Source organism: Podarcis cretensis, assembly GCF_951804945.1.
Source record: "Podarcis cretensis genome assembly, chromosome: 8".
Taxonomy (NCBI): Eukaryota; Metazoa; Chordata; class Lepidosauria; order Squamata; family Lacertidae; genus Podarcis; species Podarcis cretensis.
In genome coordinates, this window is record NC_137177.1 from 31,472,847 (window position 1) to 31,497,907 (window position 25,061).

Genomic DNA, 25,061 nt, shown 5'->3' on the forward strand with positions numbered 1-25,061 from the left:
CTGCCTAATACAGAGCAGAAGCTGGAACCCCAAGCTCACCCAAGCTAAGGTGCCTAGCACCACAACTAGCCATGTTATTTTGGCACTCGAGGCAGGAAATCCCACAAGCACCTCTTCATTGGAGTCAAAATAAAACAATAATATATTGAAAAACTATTAGCTGCCCTTTATGACACCCAAAATTTGCTGCTTGAGGTGGCTGCCTCACTAATGTGCATATTGCTGGAGCTAGGCATGCCTCTTGATCTCCATGACTGAAAATAATATGCATACAAGTGTCAACTCTTCCTTTGAAAAAAATGTTCTATGTGACCATTTCACCTGAAAAAGAATCTTGTGTAACACAGAAACTTGCATTCTGTGGCCTCATTTCTGTTATATATGTAAAATATATTTTTTTTTGTGGAAAAAATACTAATAAGAGCCTGGATATGACCATCAGTTGATCCTATGAAATGAATGATTTCCTCACCCCAGTGAATTTCCCCTCTCAGGCGCTGATTTGCAAATGGATCATTGAGATCAGGTTTCTTGTTTTGTTTTTTAAACTCAGGGCCCCTCCAGACTTGTGGTTTATTGTGGAACATGTCCTGCACATTAACAGCGCATTAGTGGTGCCTTTATTTTGCTCCAGTTTGGTGATGCTTTCCCCAAACAGCCATTGTTGCTGCCTGGAGATGTTATAGCGGAGCAGAAATTAACCTAAACATTTGTCATATAAAAACTTACAGGACTTCATCAGGAAGTTATTGGACATGCACTGCTTGGAAAAGAAGCAGTGGGGCCACCCCTTTGCCTGCCCAAAGACTATTGAAAGTGGGATCACATGTGACACTACCTGATAGCATCACAAGCCGAAACCGTCACACATGTGCAATGAAAACGACGTCTGGAGGGGCCCTCATTGGATTTCGGCAAACCAGATTTTTTAAAATTGCGGGGGGAAGTACACGGGCGGCATTTTAATGCCAACGATGTCGTGGGACCATCCCACACACATACACATCCCACAACCTTGCAGGCAAGAAGAGCACCGATCGGCTTGGAAGCAGTCCGGGCGATTCCCGGCGAAAGCTGGCCAGGTGCTCGCGCGTTCCCAAGAGCCAGTGCATGAGAAACGCGCGCCCTCCGATGGACAGCCGACGGCGACAGGCTGGAGCAGCAGCCCGCGGCACGGAGGGAGGCTGCAAAAGGAGGGAACGGAGAAGTTTCCCCGTTGCAGCTTGCACCGCTTGGGAACAAGTTCTGCAGCCTCCTGTACCCACCCGCGCCTAGGAAGACGCTTCCCGCAGTTCCGCTTGGTCTTTCAGAGACGTGGGAAGGGGAGGCCCGGATCCAGTGGCGCCCTTCCAAAAGACCGGAGGGGGGCACAGCCAGGGCAGGATAGGAGCAGCCTGCACCCCACCCTCGGGTTGCGTAAGCTGAAGGAAGCCGCCTGAGCCTGATAAGCGTTTTGCAGTCTGCCTGCTGAGAAAAACGGCGCGGGCGGAGGATCTGTCCCCAGATACGTCTGCACGCCTAAATTTCGGCTTCCAGGGAGAAAGGGGGCGGAGAGGGCTAGGCGGCGCAGCGGGTGCTTTTACCAGCGCGATCTTGTCCGCCTTTACGTACTTGGAAGAGGGTCCTCCTCGGATTAAGCGGGGTTTACAGGTAAGCGAGTGGGCCAAGGGTTTTTAAGATACCTCCCAACCGAATAATTATTGCTTTAATCCTTAACGAGTGTAATGAAATACCGGTATATCTTACAGCCTTTTCTTTTTGACATATACGGTGATAGTTCGCCACAAGGGACTTGTTGTACAGGGAGTTGTTTTGAGCTAAAACAGCCTGTGCATTAGAGGCGACGCTCAGAGCAACCTTGATCTAGGGCCAGGGACACAGGGTGGTTTGAAGTTTCCTTAGTCAAGATTTGTCTACTCCTTTTGCGCTGTAGAGCAGTGTTTCCCAACCTTGGGCCTCCAGCTGTTTTTGAACTACAATTCCCATCATCCCTGACCACTGGTCTTGCTAGCTAGGGATGATGGGAGTTGTAGGCCAAAAACATCTGGAGGCCCAAGGTTGGGAAACACTGCTGTAGAGTTTGAATGATTCCACTGGAAGTTGCCTTTGTGCAAAAAGAACAACTCCTTGAACTGTCACGTGATAGGACCATCAAAGATAAAAAAAATTGGAAATGAGGTTTCTCAAATTTTGGCTTTATGCTACCAAAATTTCTCAGTTGCTGCATTACCACTGAGTAACCTTTGCTTGCCAATGAAGAAATTTCTGTGCTGCTGCCATTTAGTAGTATATATTTTTGCAAGACAGGTTTTTCAGCACTGACTCTTATGAAAATGAAATTATCTGAGACAACCATCAAACTCTGTGTTGATGTACCTGTTGGCAAAATGCAAACTCCACCGTCCCACTGGTTCTTGCATAAATGAACTTCATTGTGAATGAAACTATTAAAATAGTTTATTACATCTAACACTGATTAGTGTAACCATATGTTTTTAGAAATACAATCAGATGGTTGGTGTTCTTACAGTCCCATGAACAAAATTGTGTAAATTTGTTAACTACTATAAATATCTCAACAAATTACACATGAATTTAAGTAAATTTTTGCATGGATGTCTCAAGTAGCAATTATAATATAGGCAAATTTGCAGTTAAAATGCATAGAACTGATGGCTGCTGAAGACCTTTGGTCATGTGACAATAAACCAATAGGTTACTATACCAAAAAAAGATTGGGAACCACTGGCATATAAGATTGCAGCCTTCATCTCTTGAGTTTGGGCAGAGTAGGGTTACTGCTCTCCAGAGAACTTTTTTTACTGCTTTTTCTGGGGGAAATGTGCCATTTTTAGAAATGTCTTGGCTTCAGAGAATGTAATCCGTAAAATATGAGCACAGAGCAAGTCACATTGTATAACTGGAATGACCTCAATGCTGATGACATCTAAAATCAAGATGGTATGTGGGCACACTCATCTGAGAAGTTTTTAAATTAATGAGTTAATACATTTATTGGCACACATCAAGGGTGCTCCAACATGCTCCAACATGGAGGGGTGCTCCATGGATGCTTTCAGAGCCACACCCAGAGCACAAGGAAAGTGCTCTCCCCTGTTGCAGATTGGGGGGATGTGTCCAAGGTGAGTACCTTGTACCTGGATTCTGCCAGTCTGAGACAGAGGCAAGGGAGCACAACAGGGATGGGGAACGTGATACCCTCTAGATTTGCCCCACCAAATTCAAGTCTTCCCTTAGCTGTCAGTTTCCTCGTCCTTAGTTTCAGTTTTGCCCTTGTAGAATTCAGCAGGGAGAAGGATGGAGACAAAACAAGACTTAGTTGGCTGCACCTGCCATTGGCTCTGGTGCCACCTACTGTTGGGTTCCCAGCATTCTACCCTACCAGTCCCAGTGGGCACTCACCACCATTTTGTGTTCTCATCCACGATGCCATTCAAGGAAAAGAGGTCCTTCTTTGGAGGGTGTGATTGTTGTCCTTGGTGGTGCTCATACTTGTTTCCTCTCTCCTATACCAAAAGCGATGGCCTTTCTCCACATCATCGTCCTACTGCTGGTGGCTGGGCTGTGCATGGGCCAGGACTTCCCTTTCAGGGACCCCACATTGCCTTGGGAGGAGCGACTGGATGACCTGGTTAACAGGCTGACATTGGATGAGATGATACTACAGGTACAAGAAACACTTTTTGACCATTTGACAGAGGTCGCAGGGCAGAACAGGTGTGGAGAGGCCCAGCAAAAGGCATCAAAGCTGCAGGAAGGGAGGAGGGCTGGTTTGGAATTGTAAGGAACATCAGACTCCTGCTGGATGGACCAAGGGACCATTGAGTCCTGCATCTTCTTTCTCATAATGGCCAACAGATGCTTCCGGGAATTTAAGGCAATAGCTCTACCCTCCTGCAGCACACAATGGGACACGGGTGGCGCTGTGATCTAAACCACTGAGCCTAGGGCTTGCCAATCAGAAGGTCAGCAGTTCGAATCCCGCAACGGGGTGAGCTCCTGTTGTTTGGTCCCTGCTTCTGCCAACCTAGCAGTTTGAAAGCACATCAAAGTGCAAGTAGATAAATACTTCCGGCGGGAAGGTAAACGGCGTTTCCGTGCGCTGCTCTGGTTCTCCAGAAGCGGCTTAGTCATGCTGGCCACATGACCCGGAAAAACTGTCTGCGGACAAACGTCAGCTCCCTCGGCCAGTAAAGCGAGATCCCAGAGGCCCAGAGATACCAGAGTTGTCCGCGACTGGACCTTAAGGTCAGGGGTACCTTTACCTTGTTACCTGCAGCACACACAATAACTAGGATTTAGTTGTGTGCTCTCTTAGAACATGGAGGTTCTTCTTAGATCTCATGGCCAATTGCAATGAAATAGAAAGCCTGGATAGCTCAGCTGGCTAGAGTGTGCTGCTGATAATCCTAAGGTTGCAGGTTCAATTCCTGTATGAGACAGTTGCATATACCTGCATTGCAAAGGGTTGGACTAGATCATCCTCATGGTACCTTCCAACTCTACAATCCAACGTGATAGAAATCTATAAAACTATGCATAGTGTGGAGCAAATGGGTAGATAAAAAAGTTTTCCTCCTCTCTTAACACAGACAAAAGGAAGTACTTCTTCACACAACACATAACTATGAAAATCGCTCCCACAAGGTGTAGTGATTAATGGCCAGATACTTGGATGGCTTTTAAAAAGGGTTACACAAATTCACAGAGAATAGGGCTATCAGTGGCTCCTTAACCTTGTTGGAGGCAGTTCTGAATGCTAGTTGCTGGAAACTGCAGGAGGAAAGAGTGCTGTTGCACTCAGGTCCTGCTTGTGGGTTTCCCAGAGGCTCTTCTTATCTTATTGGCCACATCCCCTGGCAGGCAGACCCATTATGTAACTGGTGGGATGTAGTAAGGCATGTAATCCTTAACCCAATGGAATGGGCCCTTCAGCTCCTCTGGACTCCACATTTTTATGGAATGTCCCAGGGGGTGTAGAGAGAGGCCAGGAGGGCCACATTTGGCCCCAGGACCTGAGGTTTCCTACCCTTGCGATGCATCTTTACTTGAGAGTAAGTCTAATTGGATTCAGTTGGACTTACTTCTGAGTAAACATGCATGGGAGTGGGCTGTAAATGTTGCAAGCCTCGTTAATTAATTTGGAATAACAACCACCTTATGATTGCCTTAGCATAGACAGAATAGATTCCCTGCTTCTCTCACAAGTGTGGTTTGAAAGGAGGGAGGAAAATCTATCACTGGTTACTTGGTGTTTAGAAGTATTTAATATGCACTCAGTGGTCTAGTGGGAGTTGCCATCCCAGTGCACAAAGGAATCAGCCCTTTGGGATTCCCTGAGCTGTAAGCTTAATGCCACCTCATTGCAAAACAAAGACAGGGTATGGAAGTGTTCTGAGGGGCTGCCTCATCTGCTGACTGGTGCTGTGGCTTGTTCACCCACAGATGGCAAGAGGAGGGGCAAAGGGCAACAACCCAGCGCCGCCCATTAAACGACTGGGCATTGGGCCCTACAGCTGGAACACGGAGTGCCTGCGTGGAGACGTTGGGGCCCCAGGATGGGCAACTGCTTTCCCTCAGGCCCTGGGCTTGGCTGCCTCCTTCAGGTATGGCTGCTGTTGAAAGGTGGGTCTTGGCTGTGGCTTCTCCTAGGTTCCCCTTGATTCCCTTTCAACCTATTCTACTAGTGTCCCATTTTGGCCCCAACAGAGTTGCTGAGACTCTGTCCTCTGGGAGGGCCCACTAGGGCTTTGCCATGGTCCTGCCTTGTTGAGTGCCAGACAACCATGAGCCACCATTTTACATTTCCCAGTGTGCTTTGTAGGAACTTACCCCATTATACTGATGAAATTAGGCAAGCACCTTTCTGGCATTGTTTTTATCACCTTATAAAAATGTTTTTGTTTTTCCAAGCCTACTCAGATTTCCAAAGCTAACGTGCATTTTAACCTGTGATTTTCTTTTGCGATCATTTATATTTTTAACTATTGATCTTATTGATATTTGGAATTACTTTTAGATCAGCTTGTTTTTTAACTTTTGACTTTCCTAGATCATTTTAATGTATTTTTAAATGTTTTCTGTAAACTGCTTAGAGGTTTTGACATCCGAGTGGTAGAGAAATGTTATTTTTAAAAATAAAATAAAAATCACTTTCTGAGGGATTTTTTTGAAATTTAAAATGGCAGTTGCCTAGCATGTGGAGGGGTCCCTTGAGTGCAGGAAGGGACCCTTAAAAAAGCAACGTACCAAGGGTTCCTTCAGCCCTGGAGCCAGTCCTGGCCTCGTTCTCTATTCACACCATCTCAGCTCCTCCTAAAACTGCTGCCTGAAAATTACACTTCTAATTATTAGAAATGGTTGCTGATATAAGAGAAGCAATTCTGCTTGGTTGCCAGCTGTCTCTCCCCCACCCCACCCACCCCGTCCTGAAGTAAGGTTCCTGAATGACACAAAGCCCTGTCAGATGGCAACCTGGCCTCCATTTCTGTCAGTTGCAAGAGGCAGTGTCATTTTTTCCAGAGAATTGAAGTTTATTTGAAAGAGGAATCACTTCTTGAGATGTGTGCACACATTCCCTCGTCACCTCTAGTAAACGGGTTTTGTATAATTTAAAAAGCCATGTGGATCAGAGACTGAAGAAGGAATAAAGAAATACGGGTGCCTCTTGAAAACCAGATTCAACCCTCTGAAAAAGAAAATTTTTAGCCTCACTGAAGTAGTCAATCTATTCCAAGGCCCCTTTAAAAAAAAAATGCTGGTGGGAAGCTGATGTGATTTAAATGCCCCTCCATATAGCCAGTGTGGTGTAATTGGACTAGGAAAAGGGATCAAATCTTCACATAGTTCTGAAACTCAGTTGTGAGGACATTTTTGCCTCAAGCATTCAGTCAAACAGGACCTAAAATGTCTCCTGAAGTGCCTCAGCCCAGACATAGGTTTGCTCCACCCCCATCCCAGCCTCTGCCTTCAGCTTCAATAGCAACTTGCTAGATCAAAATGTCCTTTTTGACTTCCTCTCCACTGCTGCTTCTCTTTGCTGACAGCCCTGAGCTCATCTACCGCGTGGCCAATGCCACAGCCACTGAGGTCCGTGCCAAACACAACTACTTCATCTCCGTTGGTAACTATGACGACCACACTGGCCTGAGCTGCTTCAGCCCCATGTTAAACATTATGAGGCACCCACTGTGGGGCAGAAACCAGGTATGAATGGTTTAGGAAATGGGGACTCCACAGGTGGGAGGATACAGAGGGATGGGCAGACCTGTTCATTTCAGTTTCTCATTTTCTGCTCTTAAGTTCAATTCTCCACATTTCCACATCAGTTTGTGATTTCCCTTCTAAAAAGTCCTCACAGTAATTCATCAACATTTTAGTGTGGATTTATCCTAATATGAGCATTTTTGCAAAGCAACTTTCCCCAGTACAATGCCTTTTTTGTATGCTGTTTTCACCAATACAAGCATTTCTATGCACACTTTACACTAGTATGTGCATGTTTGAACACATTTCTTAGCTGGAAAAACTGCACTTCAAAATTCAGGAAAGAACAAATTTCAAAGGATGGTTGTGTTTCAGTTCTTTTCTTGTTTCAGAAAGTGCAAATTAAGTAGGACTGTCTTTAAATGAAAACTGAATCTCATTTATTCCCCATCCATAGTGGTGCCTAAAGTGGGCAATAAGAGCCAAATATGGATTATTGGGGAACACATGACCTGTTTCTGGTCAAAGGTGTTACTCCTATTACCAAGCTTGGAGTATTGGGATGGCTATTTTTTCTTAGATATTTTCATATTCTATTTATTATTTACTTAATTTTGTAAGAATAAGAATGCAGGAATATGAAAAAACATGAGAAAATATGAGAAAAATGCTGCTTGTTTTAAAATATTTTACCAAAATATTCCAATACCATCAGGTACAGTGGTACCTAGGGTTAAGTACTTAATTCGTTCCGGAGGTCCGTATTTAACCTGAAACTGTTCTTAACCTGAAGCATCACTTTAGCTAATGGGGCCTCCCGCTGCCGCTGCGCCGCCGGAGCACGATTTCTGTTCTCATCCTGAAGCAAAGTTCTTAACCTGAAGCACTATTTCTGGGTTAGCAGAGTCTGCAACCTGAAGCGTATGTAACCTGAAGCGTATGTAACCCGAGGTACCACTGTATATGAAAAATGTAAATCTGACAAACAAAAGGGCTTTGTAACAGAAATCTCTCGATTCGAATCCGAGATAGTAAACTCTAAAAGAAAAACCCTCTCCAAAGCATACTGACTACTCCTTGACTGGGAAGTCAAGGAGGAGGAGGTCACTGCAGCCATGGTTAGGTGGTCACAGGACTATGGGTATTCAATAACCATGCCACAGTGGGGAAATTTGTGGAAGAATAATTGGAAATTCACAAACTGTTATACTCTAAAAGAAAACTTCCTAAAAATGCAATACCGATGGTATCTAACACCTTGGGAATTGTCAAATATGTACAAAAATGTCCCCAGTAATTGCTGGAAGTGTGGAGATAAATAAGGCACTTTCTACCATATGTGGTGGCTATGCAAAAAAATCCAGGCATTTTGGGAGGGTACCCACTTAGAAATACAAAAAATAATAAAGACTTCCTTTAAGAGAAAACCAGAAGCTTACCTCCTGGGGATCACAGATTTGGATATCCCACAAAAAATGAAGAGTACCGTATTTTTCGCCCTAAAGGACGCACTTTTTCCCCTCCAAAAATGAAGGGGAAATGTGTGTGCGTTCTATGGGGCGAATGCAGGCTTTCGCTTCAGGAAGCTCTCCGTAAGCCTTGGGAGCCCGTGGGAGTTCCTGTCGGGCTCCGTAGGCTTGCGGATAGCAGCCTGCATCTTGAAGCCTGGGGCGCGCCGCACAGCGCGCCCTGGGCTTCGGTTCCCCGACCTGGTTTGGATCTTGGCGGTGGGGAGAAGCGCGCTTTTCCCTGCCGCCAGCCCCATAAGTTCGGGGGACAGCGGGGAGGCGGAACGCCGCCATCCCACTGTCCCCTGACCTGGTTTGGAGGCTGGCAGCGGGGAGAAGTGCGCTTCTCCCTGCCGCCAGCCCCACAAGCTCGGGTTACAGCGGGGAGGCGGAGCGCCGCCATCCCACTGTTCCCCGACCTCGTTTGGGCTTCAGGCAGATATCCGCAAGGCGTGGGAGTCCGGCAGGAAGTCGCGCCGGTCTCCCAAGGCTTGCGGAGAGCTGCCTGTTCAGGGGGCTGGGGTCGGGGGAAGCTCAGAATTCCCCCGCCCCAGCCCTGCGCCTGGGGGGGAAATAATTTCTTTCCCTTTATTCCCCCCCCCCCCCAAAAAAAACTAGGTGTGTCCTATGGGTCGGTGTGCCCTATGGGGCGAAAAATACGGTATATTTTTATATGCCACAGTGGCAGCAAGAGTCCTTATCTCTACAAAGTGGAAGAGTAGTGAAATCCCTTCTGTTCATGAATGGATCCAAAAGTTAACGGATTATGCAGAGTTAGATAGTTTATCAGAAAAAATAAAGAACAAACCAAAACAGGAATCATCTCAAAATGGGAAGTCTTTAAAGTTTATTTGAAAAACAATTACAGTAGTTTAAATTCTGCTGCGGCATTTGAATAACTTTAGTAGTAGATTTAAGAAAGATCTGAAACCTTAGATAAATCAATAATTAGTTAATCAGTTAATTTAAGACAAAAACGTGTATGGGCAACAAATAATTAATAACTGAAATAAGGAATGGGCTGGAGGTCGGGTCTATAGTCCAAGGAACACTTTTTGGTTTATTGATTTGTAATTAATATTGTCCTTATCATGGTTTGTTTTGTATTTCTTGTCTTGTTTTTTCTTTTCTTTTTTGGTGTATCAATAATTTTTTTAAAAAAAAACAACCAAAATTCATGTACAGTGGTACCTCGGGTTACAAACACCTCGGGTTACAGACTCCATTAACCTGGAAGTAGTACCTCGGGTTAAGAACTTTACCTCAGGATGAGAACAGAAATCGTGCGGCGGCAACGTGGCAGCAGTGGCAGGCCCCGTTAGCTAAAGTGGTACCTCAGGTTAAGAACGGTTACAGGTTAAGAACGGACCTCTGGAATGAATTACGTTCGTAACCAGAGATACCATTGTACTGCTTAAAATATAGACACCAAACTATGTACGGTTCAAAAACAATATAGAAAAAATAAAATACAAACTAAATAGAACATCATAAATCAGTAATACAATACACTAACTGGGTCACACCGCAGGAAAAACTTGTGTAAGTAAAGAGGTCTAAATAAGTGGCTAAGATGTAATGCTGTTGGCATTTATCTAATTTCCAAAGGGAGGGAATGACTGTGGCTCTCTCACTAGAAGTACCAGACAGCAGGTTCCTTTGTGGTGATGAAAGGTGTGGACACCAGGAACTGAGAGGAGATGGAGGAGGAGGGACGTGTCACAGAGAACGGGCATGACCTAAGTCTCTGTCTGTCTGTCTATTCTTCAGGAGACTTACGGAGAGGATCCATTCTTGACCAGGGAGCTGGGTGTGGCTTTTGTGACAGGGCTGCAGGGTGACCACCCCCGCTATGTCAAGGCCAGCGCTGGCTGCAAGCACTTTTCTGTCCATGGGGGCCCCGAGAACATCCCTGAGCCCCGTTATTCCTTCGATGCCAAGGTCAGTATGACTGGCAGGTTGGGAGCTGGGAGGTGGCAAGGGCTGAATGGAGGAGGGTTCCTTGTCCTGTGTGCTGGCTCATTCCCTCCCTCTCCCTGCTTCCGCCATCATCATTATCATTTATTTGTATGCCGCCTTTCCATAGTAAACTATGCTCAAGGCAGCTCACAACACGAAGAAAGTTACATACAGTGGGCCTGCCACTGATGCACAATTTGTTTTTGCGATTGTGGCCTTAGGCTCATGGCTGAAAAATAAATAAACGGAGTGAGGGGGAAACCTGCTACAGAAAGAGTTTGTAGAGCTCTGCACCTTGTTTTTCAGCCTCTGGGAAGGATGTGTGAGGCTCTGGGACTCTCCCAGGACCCTTGTACAACCTTCCCAAAGGCCGGTGAGTGAGACAAAGGGCAAGGCCCACTCTGGACAGATAAGGGTTGGTTAATTTGGTGGGTGGATGGTTCTGGGGGGTTTCCTGCCTTTGCACGTGGACCCCGGAACTGAACCCTCACATAAGTGGTAGGCTCACTAACTCACTAAGTTACAAGTTATAACAAAATTGAGATAATCAATTGGTTAATGAAAGCATCTCATTAAGAAATATTCAATTCAATTAAGCAACCGCCTTTTAATTCATAATAAGAATCATAGAATTGGAAGGGACCACAAGGGTCATCTAGTCCAACACCCTGCAATGCAGAAATATTTTGCCCAACATGGAACTCAAACCCACGACCCTGAGATTAAGAGCTTCATACTCTTATACAAAAACTTGAATCACAAAAGCAGCAAATATATATATATATATATACACACACACACACACACACACACACACACAAATAGGGGGGCCACTAGGGGGCACATTGGAAGATGGCCAACAATACCATCTCTCCGACCCACACAGGGTAATTAAGAGGCCGTTATGGGAGTAGGCAGCCTCCCTTGTTGCCCCAAGGAAATGGGGAACACTGCCCTTGCCTGCTGTGCCCATAAATCACCCCCTAATTCAAAAGAAGGGGGTGAGGGCCCTAGGCAGAATGCCCCCGTGTGGACATCGGCTCTCCTGGACGCTGTCTCTGATCGCGCACTAGTTGCAGCAATTTGGAATAATTAATTACAAAAGAAGCAAATGCACATATTTCAAGTGAAGAAGGGGAGTGAAGTCTGCTAATTTAAGTGATCTCTGTGAAAGAAGACGACGGGCTGGAGAAACAGGAATATTTTATGATGAAGATACACCAAAGGCGGGGTATGTTGACAACGGGGCTGAATGGGGGGGGGACCTTTTTTACTTTCCTTCTATGTGATTTACAAGAACCCCTCCTCATTAGAACCGTCGGTTGAACTGACCCAAGCAGGATGATTAAGGTCTGTGTGGAGATAAACTTTAACCAAAAGTATGCTTTATGGAGACCGAGAAGCAATAAGAGCTTTTGGGAACGGCGCAGCAATTAATTCGGAGTCGCCATCTTGCCAAAGGATTTATAGCCAGGAAGAAGAACAGATTTGTTTTCAGACTGCATTCCTAGTGAATCTCCTCAGAGGTTTTGAGAAAGGAGGCAGATTGGTGAAGATTAATGACGCTAAGACTGTTTTGATGTATGGAAGTGGTGTTATATGGAAAACGTCTGGATATGGCTACTGGATTTAAAAAATAATATCCACGCAGGATTACAAACTGTTCTAACCAGCTTGCGGAGACTATCAGAGGTCACAAAGAGAAAGGAAAAATATATGAAAATAACAACAAGAGATGTGGAAAAATAATAAGAAAGGACTGGATAGTACTGTGAACATCATAAGGTTAGATTTGTGGACATTAAAACAGCAGTAAGAAGTAAGAAGTTGATTGGATCCCTTCGGAACTTGAAATATGGGTACCCCCAACAAAAATTTAAAATTCGGCTGTGTAATTTGGAATTTATGTAATTTGGTTTGATTTGATGTGATTAGTCGGTTAATAAAAATTATTCTTAAAAAAAAAAAGCAGCAAAAATAATGCACCACTGAAATTAAATATTGGCTCCAAAATCTTGAATCCCCTAAACCTCCCTTCCAAACTGTTTCTGCTTTGTGAGTGGGATTCAATCACATACCACATACACTGGGCAAGCCATTGTGGTGTAGTGGTTAGAGCGGTAGACTCATAATCTGGTGAACCGGGTTCGCGTCTCTGCTCCTCCACATGCAGCTGCTGGGTGACCTTGGGATAGTCACATTTGTTTGAAGTCTCTCAGCCTCACTCACCTCACAGAGTGTTTGTTGTGGGGGAGGAAGGGAAAGGAGATTGTTAGCCGCTTTGAGATTAATTAGGGTAGTGATAAAGCGGGATATCAAATCCAAACTCTTCTTCTTCTTCTACCAGCAAATTTGGGTTGTGCAATAGAAGTTGATTTGGTCTCTTGCACAACAAACAGCAGTGGGGTCTGTTCCCCCACTGCTGCTCCTGAGCCCCATAGCTATCCCCCTCTGCTGGCGGGCAAGGCTATGTGATACATGCAGATTGCTCTGCACTCCCTAAATTATCCTGCTGCCTTCTGATACAGTAAAGGGTGTTGTTGTGTTGCCAGTGTTCAACTAAGATTCAGCAGCCAGTCTTGTTGACTTCTCTACACAGAATGGGGAGAAAGACACCATCTTGTTCTTTGCTTCAGGTGGCAAACTGTCTCGAGCTGACCGTATTTCTAGGTGTCCTGGAATTTTGCCAACAATGCTTGGGGTGGTGGTGGTGGTATGCCAGGAGGGAATGATATCTGTGCTCTGTACCAGGTGGAGGAGCGTGACTGGCGCATGACCTTCCTGCCTCAGTTTGAGGCCTGCGTACGGGCTGGAACCTTCAGCTTCATGTGCAGCTATAACAGGTATGTCTGGGTTCTCTCCCTAACTTTTGGATGGCAATGGGACATTAGGCTTCGATCCTGATCCCAGTTAACCTGTGAGTGAGCCCCCATCAATTCAGTAGGATGTACTTCTGAGTAGACATTGTTAGGCTTGTGGTCTCCCAAGTGAATGTGGCTGAAAAGGTTTCCCACCCCTGTTCTAAAATTACATTGTTCGTCATTAGAGCAGGGGGCATACCAGCAATGTTTGCAACGCTTTTGAGCCTGATAACTTTCTTTCTCGCCTCTGCCAGGATTAATGGAATCCCTGCCTGCGCTAACAAGAACCTGCTAACAGACATCCTGCGTGGAGAATGGGGCTTCCAGGGCTATGTGGTGAGCGATGAGGGAGCTGTGGAACTGTTATGGCTTGGTCACAACTATACCCACAGCTTGCTGGAGTCTGCCATAGGTAAGCACTACCCAGCATTGACGTCCGGCTCTCAGCCCAGAGTGGGCAGCTCCCCATAACGAGGACGGGGTGAGAAATTAGATCTAGTTTGCACTTTAATGAGAACACGACCCATTTTGTAGTTCTTGGACCAATAAAAGGTAAAGGTAAAGGTACCCCTGCCCGTACGGGCCAGTCTTGACAGACTCTGGGGTTGTGCGCCCATCTCACTTAAGAGGCCAGGGGCCAGCGCTGTCCGGAGACACTTCCGGGTCACGTGGCCAGCGTGACATCGCTGCTCTGGCCAGAGCCAGAGCCAGAGCCGCACACGGAAACGCCGTTTACCTTCCCGCTGGTAAGCGGTCCCTATTTATCTACTTGCACCCGGAGGTGCTTTCGAACTGCTAGGTTGGCAGGCGCTGGGACCGAGCAGCGGGAGCGCACCCCGCCGCAGGGATTCGAACCGCTGACCTTTCGATCGGCAAGCCCTAGGCGCTGAGGCTTTAACCCACAGCGCCACCTGCGTCCCATCTTGGACCAATAACATGAATCAAAACACAATTATCTTTCAGAACCCACAGTTGTCTTAATTTTGCAACGCTCTTCTCCAATCAAACAGTTGGCACCTGTCTGTCTTGGGAGCCAATGGAGGAGTATTGTGTACAAAAAGGATTATATATTGGGAATGTGTGGATAACAGTCTATATATTAGTGAAAATAACATACACAGAAATGCATTATATCAGGACGTGGCTTGCAAAATGGTGTACGCTACTCAAAGCTGCATACCAGAATGGGTATATCTTATTAGAAATTAGAAACTTTAGTCTGAATGTAGAGAGGGCACAAAGCAATCTATTATGTATTACCGTGATTAATATTTTTGTCCCATTCTTCTGCTTGTAACGCATCCAGAGGTGCTTATGTTTAAAAAAGATACAATGCAGTTAAGTTCAGCCGAGGAAAAGTTGTATCTCTGAACTCTTGGACTATAATGATCCCAATTCTCTACCTCTCCTGCTGCAGCTTCTGTGAATGCCGGATGCAACCTGGAAGTTTCATACGGGATGGTGAACAATTCTTTCATGTTTATAGGCCAGGCTGTTGCCAAAGGCAACATCTCCTTGGAAGTAAGTGGTTCCACCCAAGGGGAACAAGGAGTGGGAAAAGGTGGGTCATTGGATGCAGTTATTAGTGACCATCCAATTGCAGCTCACGCATGCCAAAATGTGAAATCATCCTATTTCCTAAAGAATATCCTACAGATAGACAATGGCGCCTGAGGAGCATATTCCCTGTGTGAACATTTTAGTTATTTAGTTAAGATATTTAAATATTGTGTCTCCAAGTAATTTCCATAAAAGTACTGGTAATACAAAATACAAAACAGATTAAAACATCGGAAAATAGAAAAATTAGAACATCATAGTGCCTCCCCAAAAGACTCTTACCTCTTGCTCCAGAGAGATCTGGTGCTTGCTGGATATTTTAGACTAAGCTCCCATCAGCCCCATTCAACTGTCCCTTATTTGGTGGGAAAGTCCCTTATCCCAGCGCTGTGTCCCGCTGCTGTCCCTTATTGATGATGTCCCTTAAATTTCCCTGGTTTCAAAGGAAGCAGCTCCTCTCCCTCCCTGCCTGCCGGCCAGGGAGGAGAAAGGCTCCAGCTGTGTTGCTTGGCTGTGTTGCTCACTCAATAAGGAATCTAAGAACGACTGGGGGGTGGAGCTTGCATGCCTTGTGCCGATCAAATCGGCCGCGTTGCCTGGTGACTCGCCTTTGCTCAGCGCCTCTCAGCGGAGAGGTGACGATGGTTTTCCTTGCTGCATCCCCTTTGCCGGGTTGCTGCGCTGTGGGAACCACCGCTTGAGGCTTTGTTTGGCTGCTGGCTGGGCTTTCTGCCTTTGGCTCGGAGGGGCTCAGAAGTTGAACATACCTGTGTTCGGAAAATCCCTTATTTTGGCTGCTGATCCCTTATTTTCGAGGCTGCTGGTCCCTTATTTTCAAATCTGTAAGTTGACAGCTATGGCCCCAGCCAGCATGGCCAATGGTTAGGGATGATGGGAGTTGTATCCCAAAACACCTGGAGGGCACAAGCTTGGCTGTTCCAGAGAGCAGTATCGACACCAGCAGGTTCAAATTTTGAGAAACAGGTTTCCTGACAGTACAAGGTGTTCAATAGTGGGACAGTGTGTTAGAAGGGAGTGGACTCTCTGTTATTAATAGTTTGTTTTTTTTAAAGCAGAAGCTGTATGACTACCTTTTAGGGATGCTGTTAAAAGGGTGTTGCTCTAGATGCCCTTTGAGATCCCTACAACATTTTTAGCAGTCTGTGGTTTGAGGCTTTTCCTCCCCTTATACACATTCTGCTTCTGTTCCACTCCTAACTCTGAGACCAATACATAGCAAAGAGGAAATGATAGTAAATAATAATGTTAATACAATACATGATATAGCTACTAATATTTCCTCTGTCCACGATCTCAGTAGTATTTGAAGCAGAGAATATAGCCACACCAAAAAGATAGCTCTAACATACTAATTCACCAGTCAGTTTCTTTAATTAACTTGTAAAATACAATCCTAGGAACTGTCTTCGCAGCAGGATTTATTTGTGTATTTTATTAATAGCCTCAATCTAATGTTCCTTTGCAGTAATATGAAATAAATCCATCTGGTCCATTTACTTACTATATTTGATGTTTTCTAATGGCTTGATTTTCCTCAGTATTTTGCTTCTCTCCGTGTGTAATTCCAGTAGGCTTAAAACCTTTTGGGATCTTAAGAGCTGTGTACGTTTCTGTAGTACTCTACAAGCTCTTCAGCTATATATGACATTGCGGAAGGGGAGGTGAGCGAGGCTTGGCTGACACAGTTTCACGGGACAAGTGGGGAGGTTCCCCACCTTTCCCTAGAAGTCTGTGGGAGTGAAGATCTTTAACCCATCTCCATCCTTCCATTACACTGCTGCTTCACTAGCCAGCTCTGTGTCTCCCCTCCCTCCTACTATCTCCTGCAGACGATCAGGAGCAGTGTCCGCCCACTTTTCCGCACCCGCTTGCGCCTGGGTGAGTTTGACCCGCCAACCATGAACCCCTACAATGCCCTGGGACTGGAGGACGTGCAGACGGAGGCCCACCGCCAGCTGGCTCTTGAAGCTGCCATTCAGTCCTTTGTCCTGCTAAAAAACCAGCGCGGGATGCTACCTCTTAAGGCCCCAGATGTGTTGAGGAAGAACTTTGCAGTAAGTGTTCCACCATGGAGTGGTGTGATGGGGAGGGCATCTCGTCCCTTGCTTGTTCTCCATAGAGTTGCATTGCCTCTGGCAACACTGCAACAGGGCAGACTGCAACAGAGAAACTAAATGCAGAACTCAGTACTGAAAGATTAAACTATTGGTTTACTGCATTCTGTGCTTTGCGTGCATTAAAGTTTCTGTTTCAAACCCTGCCATCTCTAGCTGAAGGGTGGAGAGCGACCCTTGTCCCAAGTTCTTGAGGAATTGCTGCCAGTCCTGTGCTTGGTGGACCTGAGTGCAACTGCACTGTCCCCACTTGTGATTTCCATCAATTGGCTGGAATGGCAGTGACCAGTTTCTGTTGTTCACATTAGGCCTCAACCCCAACATGTTGATACACAACAAGTGCCCACTATTTGCAAGTTCCAGAAGCAATTTTTTGTTTCAGCAGACTTTCCCAGCTGGATAAATGGGTGTTTTCCATGAGTGTCTACCTTGTGTGGTTTTAGTTCAGTTTTAAATCCATTTGCGCTCTCTCTCTCTCTCTGTGTGTGTGTGTTTAATTATCTTCAATGTACATCACCTTGAAACTGTTGCTTGGAAGGTGATGAATAACTTAATAATGTTGCATGGCCCCTGGTCCTCCCACTCTCTGGATCATCTGAATCCCATTGTGGCCCCTAATTTCTTCTTGGCAGGTGGTTGGGCCTTTTGCCGACAACCCTAGGGTTCTCTTTGGGAACTACGCTCCAGTCCCAGAGCCTCAGTACATCTATACACCCAGGTAAGTCCTGGAGAAACCTCTCCTCCCTCCTGATCCATCCTTGGAAGGCATTCCTGGTAGGATGCTGGACCAGCTGTATCTTCATTTAAATCCAATCTGCACCCTAGAGTTAGCCTTACTTTTTGCATGCAAGTAGGGCCACCTTTCCCAGAAAGATTCTACAACAGACAAGAAATTATGATAATTTTCAAAAGGTACTGAAGTCCTTCAGGCTGAGGACATACTGGATGCCAGACCCATAACTGCCCTTTAAGTAGGGCTGTCTCATACATACATCCTTGTTTGATGCAAGATTGGCTCCCTCGGCCAATAAAGCTAGATGAGCGCCTCAACCCCAGAGTCGTCCGCGACTGGGCCTAATGGTCAGGGGTCCCTTTACCTTTACCAAGGATAGAGTAGTTGCTGTTCCAGAGCTCAGAATGGCATTTCCCATCCCATCCTTGAGGGTCTGACTTGCTTAATTTTGCCAGTAGAACTACATCATGTGCATTTCAGAGTCAGAACCTCTCTCTGGAAACGAAGCTTTGAGCATTCCTACACCCAGCACTCTGCTTTCCCCCTCCCACACTGGGCACTTATTTTCCATTTTCATTCACTTCCCTCTTCTGCCTTTGCTTCAAAACAAAAAACCCCAACCCCTAGTGTCAAGGCCAACTCTTAGAAGCCAAACACTATTAAAAAGAAGCAAATACACTCTCATCAAAGCAGTGAATTGTAGCCACAGGCTTTGGATGTGCATGGTCCAAAAGTCCAAGAAGCCACTGCCATCCCATGATGCCAAACACAGCCCACCATCCTGTATGGTGCCCTGCTGGGTCTCCATAACCCAGCTGGCTTCTGTTGCCTACTCAGGGCAGTAAATACATGGTGAGGTGTATGTGTGTGTGTAAGGTTGGATGGGGCTAAGTTCCAGGCAGATCCCACTATGTGGCTCGTTTGGCTTTGCAGTCCATGGGTTAAGCAGGCCAAATCCAGATATTTTTTGGCAGAGAACAAATATGTTTCCAGTGTTTGCCCTTAAGAAACTGAGATCTGTTCTCATCTCTGCTTGGTGCAGGAGGGGCCTGGCAACAATTGCGGCGAATGTCACCTTTGCTGCTGGATGTACCTTTCCCAAGTGCAGCACCTATATGCCAGCCCAAGTGAAGGCTGCGGTAGAAGCAGCAGACATTGTGGTTGTGTGCCTGGGTACAGGTAAGCCCCACATCTGGTGAAGAAAAAGGGAAGAACAGCACCATGCTTTTCCCTACGGTGCAACGTTCACTTCACATATTAAGTAGTGAGACCCAGGAGACCACCTGCTTGCTGCAGCACTGCAGGCACTGATTCTTTAATTATAATTCTCTGTATCACAGGGTGAGAAATCCATGTGCATTTTTATATACATACAAATGCATCCATGTCCACACACCTTGTGTTTTTTTTCTCTGTGCAGTCAAGTACATATAAAGCCTCTTCCATGCCTTAGTCAGTAAAGAGACCTCCCCAAGTTCAAGGACTGCATGGATCGCCCTGCTCCTGACCTCACACAACTTCCTTGGCCCAACCTCTGTCGGCATCTGCAAAAGGAAACCTTTTTGCAATGGACCTTTTTGCAAGATGACAACCTGTGCAATTGGAGTTGAATGGCAGGAAAAGCCGTGTGCATAGAGGTCTATGCATGTGCAGGCTTCTCTATCTATGTGTGCACAGTGCACAGACTTGGGTGGGTGGGATTCTGGGGAAACTTCAGCCAGCGGCAGGGCCAGCCTTATGGGTTTACAAGCATTGGTTCTCATGGAACTCCCTTGAGGCATTAATCATGACAGCAGGGAGCACAGATGTTATGGTCAGTGGCGATGGGAGCTGTGGTCCACCAGCATACAGACCTCAAGCCACTCCATCAGTGGAGCCTGGCTTCTCAGTAAGACTGATGGACATCTTCTTCTGCTTTTGGAGAGTGGTACTTTGCCATTTCTCAAACTTTTGGAAAGGAGGTTTGTTTAGGATGAGGACAAGAGGGAAGGGAGTGGGTGGGCTCTGTTTAACATGACTTCTAACTCCCTCTGCCCAGGAATAGATCTGGAGGCAGAAACCAAAGACCGGAAGGACTTAGCCTTGCCTGGCCACCAGCTGGAACTCCTTCAGGATGCTGTGGCCTGGGGTAAGCTTCTTGTTTTTGCCCCGGGGGAGACTACATGAGGAAGGGGGATGCCAAAGGCACTTGGTTGCACCAAGCACTATAGAAGGTGGGGCCTGCAAGTAACCCACAGCAAGCAGCCAATCCAAACTCTTCTGTGGCTCATGGGCAGTTGTGTTTGGTGGTGGTGGTGGTGGAGGGGCTCCCTTGGCAATTGTTTAGATTTACCCTTAGGAAGCTGGCAATGTTGAGTCAGGCATTGGTCCATCTAGCTCAGGGTTGTCCACATCAAGGGCTGCATTTCTTCTGGGATAATCAGTTGGGAGCCACATGCTGGCAGTGGACAGGGTCAAAGGCATCAGAGCCAAATGAGGACAGGGCATGCCCCATTTCCATCTCTCTACCTGCTGCCTTCTTCTCTCCTTCTTCCTTCCCAACCAGCAGGCTCTGGGGTAGGGAGGAATTGCTCTCACCAGAGCTCTCAACTGATAACTTGCAGAAGTCTTTAGAAAGTAGGCCATATGTTTCCCGAGGGCTATTGATGCTCACTGCTGGCTGCTCCCAGAGAGCTTCCTGGCTGAATAAGGATTTGAACCTTGGACTTGAAGTTCCACGCTCTTCAGAGTGTTGGGTTATGGCTCATTAAGGAGTGTTTGCATGCATGGCATTGATTTGGCCTGTTTATTAATTGCTTAGGGCTTTGATTTCAGCTGCTGGACGTCCAGTGATTCTGCTGCTGTTCAATGCAGGCCCGCTTGATGTGAGCTGGGCCAAGGCACAGGACAGTGTGGGAGCGATCTTAGCCTGTTTCTACCCAGCTCAGGCTACCGGCCTGGCTCTTGCCAAGGTGTTGGTGGGAGCTAAAGGGGCAAATCCTGCTGGCCGACTCCCTGCTACGTGGCCTGCAGGCATGCACCAGGTAAGACTAGGATGCCCAGAAATTTGTAGGTAAGACAATCCCTGCCCCCACAGACTTGCAGTTTAACAGACATGACATACAAGAAAAAAGGGTTGGGGAGGGAGGAGGAGGAAAGCAAGGTCAGGCACCAGTTCTTAAAGCAGGAATGGGGGTTTGGCTGCATGGGCTAGATCCATATCAGTATTAGCCATGTATTATGACATCACATGATAGACAGGTGGGTTGTTCCACTCACCTGTCAAAATCCCTTGTGGGGTTCCCACCCTCCCACCAGCCAGCTGGTTTGTGGGTGCTTGGGAACCACAGCACAAGGAGCCTTGCTCAACATTTTGGGAAGCACAGTGCACTGGGATGGCAAAGCACTTTTTTGTCCCGTCCTCTGGAGAAAGGAAAGAAGCCTGCATTTTATAGGCTTTATTTGCCATGCACCTGTTCCCTGAGCAAAATTTAACCCTCACCTGTCAGCCTACAAGTGGGTTTTCATTCTGCTGCGTTGGCTGCAGGTGTGTATTCCTTCCTGGCATCCAATGAAATATGGGCATGTTTTAAGGGTGTACGTGAACCTGAGCCTTACAAGCAGAAACTGAGCAGGAAAAGCAAATAGCATTGTGGATTTTTGAGGAGATGTTAGCTAAGACCCTTTACAGGAACCATGGGAATTACTGGCAAGCACACTGGTGTCCACAGGTGCCACACTGGCGACCCCTGAGCTAAGATATACTCCTTGCTATTGGTTGTACCTTGTGCATTTCCCACCATGTGCCTCCTCATTCAGACTGGCTTGGCCCATGGGCTTCTTCCCATCCCGTTCACTCATTTGTGGCCGTTACCACAGGTTCCACCAATGGAGAATTACACGATGGTTGGACGGACATATCGCTACTATGGGGACGAGGCTCCGCTGTACCCTTTTGGCTATGGGCTCTCGTTTACCACCTACCAATACAGCGACCTGGTGCTAGATGCCGATGTCGTGCCCATTTGTGGTAACCTCAGCATCTCTGCAGTAGTGAAGAATATGGGCTCCAGGGATGGCGAAGAGGTGAGGCAGTATGTGTGTATTTCCCCACAAACTGGGATAGCAGGGAGAAGAGGGAGGAATTCAACCATTGCCATAGCGCTATGGCAATCATTCCATCAGTGCAAGCTTTTTCAGATGGAAAAATCCACCCTCTCCTCTCCCTCCTGCTGTTCTGGGGGTTCTCCTGATGTGCCCAAAGGCAATTTTCGGGTGGGGGAGGAAAGCCATACCCTGCTAATGTAAGTATTTCTGCTTAATGGGACTAGGTAGTTGAATCCCTCCCAGTTTTAAATATATATATATTATTGATTTTCATGAGAAAACAATACAACAACAATATAGAAGTTAACAGAAGAGCAAGCAGTTGAAAAGCTTTTGAGGATACCTAAAGCAGAAGACTTTCGAGTCCAAATGACAGAGGATAGAGGCCACTTCAGCCAGTGTTCCACTGTCTCAGGAAGGCAGACAAATGATGGAGACCTTGTATATGCCCTTCAGCGTATTCCAGAAGTCAGCTCCAAGTAGCAGAAAAGTCAAATGGTTTTGCCTTTGGGCAGTTTTATGCTGAAAGTCAATTTTTCTGCAAGTGGAATATGCAAAAGTCTCTGAAGCCATTGCTCAAACGTTTAGCTGACTGCCAGCTTCCAGGTTTTTGCAATTTATTGGTGAGCAGACAGTAACAGGATGCATGGGGCGGTATGCCCCCATGCACCATTGCCCATGCATCATTGCCATCTATCCTGCCCAATATTTTAATGGGGAGCTTGAACCAATGATATCTAGGGCTAAGCATAGAAAAAGACTGTGGAATCTACATCCATTTAAAAAAGCAAGTTTCTAGCCCTTACGGCTGTGACGTGTGTGAAATTCCTGGTGTGATCTTGGAAGCCAGGGAGATTTCTGAGCATGAGCCTGAAATTGGTTCCTGTTCCCTGCCTCAAGTGCACTTGCAGCTCCTTACTGAATAGCAGGAGCCAGGAAGCGCCTTCAGCCACTTTGGTTTGATGAGCATGTATTTCAGATCTGGAACTGGTGGGTGAGGTTTTGGGAGAGGGTGTTTTGGTGTCCTTGTCTCTGGGTAGATGGGACATTATCCCCATGCATCTGCCTTTTGTAGTTTGCAGTTCAGGCTACTTCCAAACAGTGCTGCTGCCTCCACCACCAACACATGCAGGGGTGAAAACTCCTAGAAGAGCCTTGGGGTTTTCTCCTCCTAACAGTTCCTTCCTTCTGCAGGTGGTGCAGCTCTACCTCCGCTGGGGAGGGGCATCTGTGCCAGTGCCACGCTGGCAGCTGGTTGGCTTCCACCGTGTTCCAGTGCCTGTGGGATGTGCCGTGAAAGTACCCTTCCAGTTAGACTTCAGCCAGAGAGCTATCTGGGCTGGGGAGTGGCGCCTGGAGCCTGGCACTTTCACCCTTTTTGTTGGGGGGCAGCAGCCCTTCCAAGAAACCCGGGCCCCTTCTAACATCCTGCAAGCTGATTTTACAGTCTCGGGGAAGGCCAGCCGCACCATCCAATGCTAGTCGTCGGAACTGATGAGGGAGGAGGCCCCTGAAAGGCAAAAGGGCATCTCATTCTGTCAGGCCATGTATATATGAGATGGGTTTCTGCATTAAGTAAAATGTGCAGGAGGAGGGAGAGACTGTGAGGCCCTATGAACTGTGGGAGAGGGTAATATCCCTCTGGATATACGCCAGCCTTGTTTTTGTGGCCTGGGCGGCAAGAACTGTTTTCAGTGGAGCACTGGTGAGGCTGGGGCTGATCTGGAGAAGAAGGTTCTGGGATAACAGAAGGTTGTTCTCTGAAAGGATGATTACAGTTTGCTTTTTAAAGTCATTGATCATGTCTTCAGCTAGCTTTGCTAAAAGTGAATAGGCAATAAAGGGCTCAAATAGCAGCAAGCAGAGGATGCTTGAAAGATCCTTGTTTTGGTCTGATCTCATGTGTCATAGGCATCTGGAGGTGGGGTTTGGGGCACTTACATCATTGGAGCTGGTAGGGCAGAAAGCAGGAAAGCCAACAGTTTTTCTTCTTTTCTTCTTTGGCGATCACTCATAGACGAGTAAGGTTGTCTTCCATGAACACGGTCTTAGCGGTGTGTCCATAAGTGACTGTGGAGGCCAATTCTGGACCCTCACGTCCTTCCACAGTGGGGACATAGGTTTCTGGGCAGAAGTTGATCACGGTGAGGGTTTGCCAAATGTGCCTTCCTCTTAGCTCATTTCTTCCTTTCGTCTTGAGTTTGAGTGTCTTCCAAAGCTAGTTATAGGCAGAACCAAGTAATTCTAGTTTTGTCCCCATCCTCCTCCTTGCTGAGTTCTGCAAGGGAAACAGACAAAGGAGGAGGAAGCTGACAGGCAGTGCCAACCCTTAAGCTGGGTGCAGGTAAGAAGAGAGGCAAGTGGAGGCTGGCTGTGGGCAGATTGTAGGGCAATGCCCCTTTCACCCTAACTGAGCAGCCTCCATTGAGAGGTGGGCCATGTCTCTGCTTTTAGTCTCCCCAGGGAACTGTCCTCATCCCTCTCTCCTTATCACTTACAGAGAATGCTCAGCATCCTCATCCAGCCACAACCCCCAGGATTCTTTTGTTGAAGCCATGGCAATTAAAAGTGTAAAAAAGTTATTCCCACATAAATTGACTGTTGCACATATGAGTCTGCCGTATATGATGTCAGGCCACAGGTCTCGCTGGGGAGCATCAATTCTTAATCTCTGTTACCTGAGATCCTTTAAACTGGAGGCAGTGGAGGTTGAACCTGGAATCGTCAGCATACAAAGCAGATGCTCTGCCAATGAGCTATGGTGGCTCTTCCCTACTACCAGGCGTCTGTTTAAAAATGGTGTGCACAGTTGACCTGTACTATGCCACTTCTTGTGTTTTCTTAGTTCTCCTCTCAACCATCAGCGCTTTGCTAATTTTGTCCAAGGTAATCAAGAGCTTTTGATTGGGTTGGGGCTCATAGCAGCCCCCACTTCTCCCCTTTTTCTTCCACTGTGAAATATCATTGCAATGTGACCGTGAGTCCACCAGGT

At 46.6% G+C, this 25,061-nt stretch overlaps 1 protein-coding gene across 1 annotated transcript; it reads left to right on the forward strand.

Moving 5' to 3' along the window:
- Positions 1-1,159: 1,159 nt before the first annotated feature.
- Positions 1,160-23,946, forward strand: LOC307221059 (uncharacterized protein). The gene is made up of 15 exons (XM_079985239.1): positions 1,160-1,650; positions 3,540-3,688; positions 5,467-5,627; positions 7,068-7,227; positions 10,506-10,676; positions 13,446-13,537; positions 13,810-13,967; positions 14,973-15,076; positions 16,966-17,190; positions 17,883-17,968; positions 19,026-19,162; positions 20,022-20,111; positions 20,798-21,006; positions 21,842-22,048; positions 23,264-23,946. Exons 2-15 carry the CDS (start codon positions 3,542-3,544, stop codon positions 23,549-23,551), a joined length of 2,235 nt encoding a protein of 744 aa, XP_079841365.1. The 5' UTR covers positions 1,160-1,650; positions 3,540-3,541; the 3' UTR covers positions 23,552-23,946.
- Positions 23,947-25,061: the final 1,115 nt, after the last annotated feature.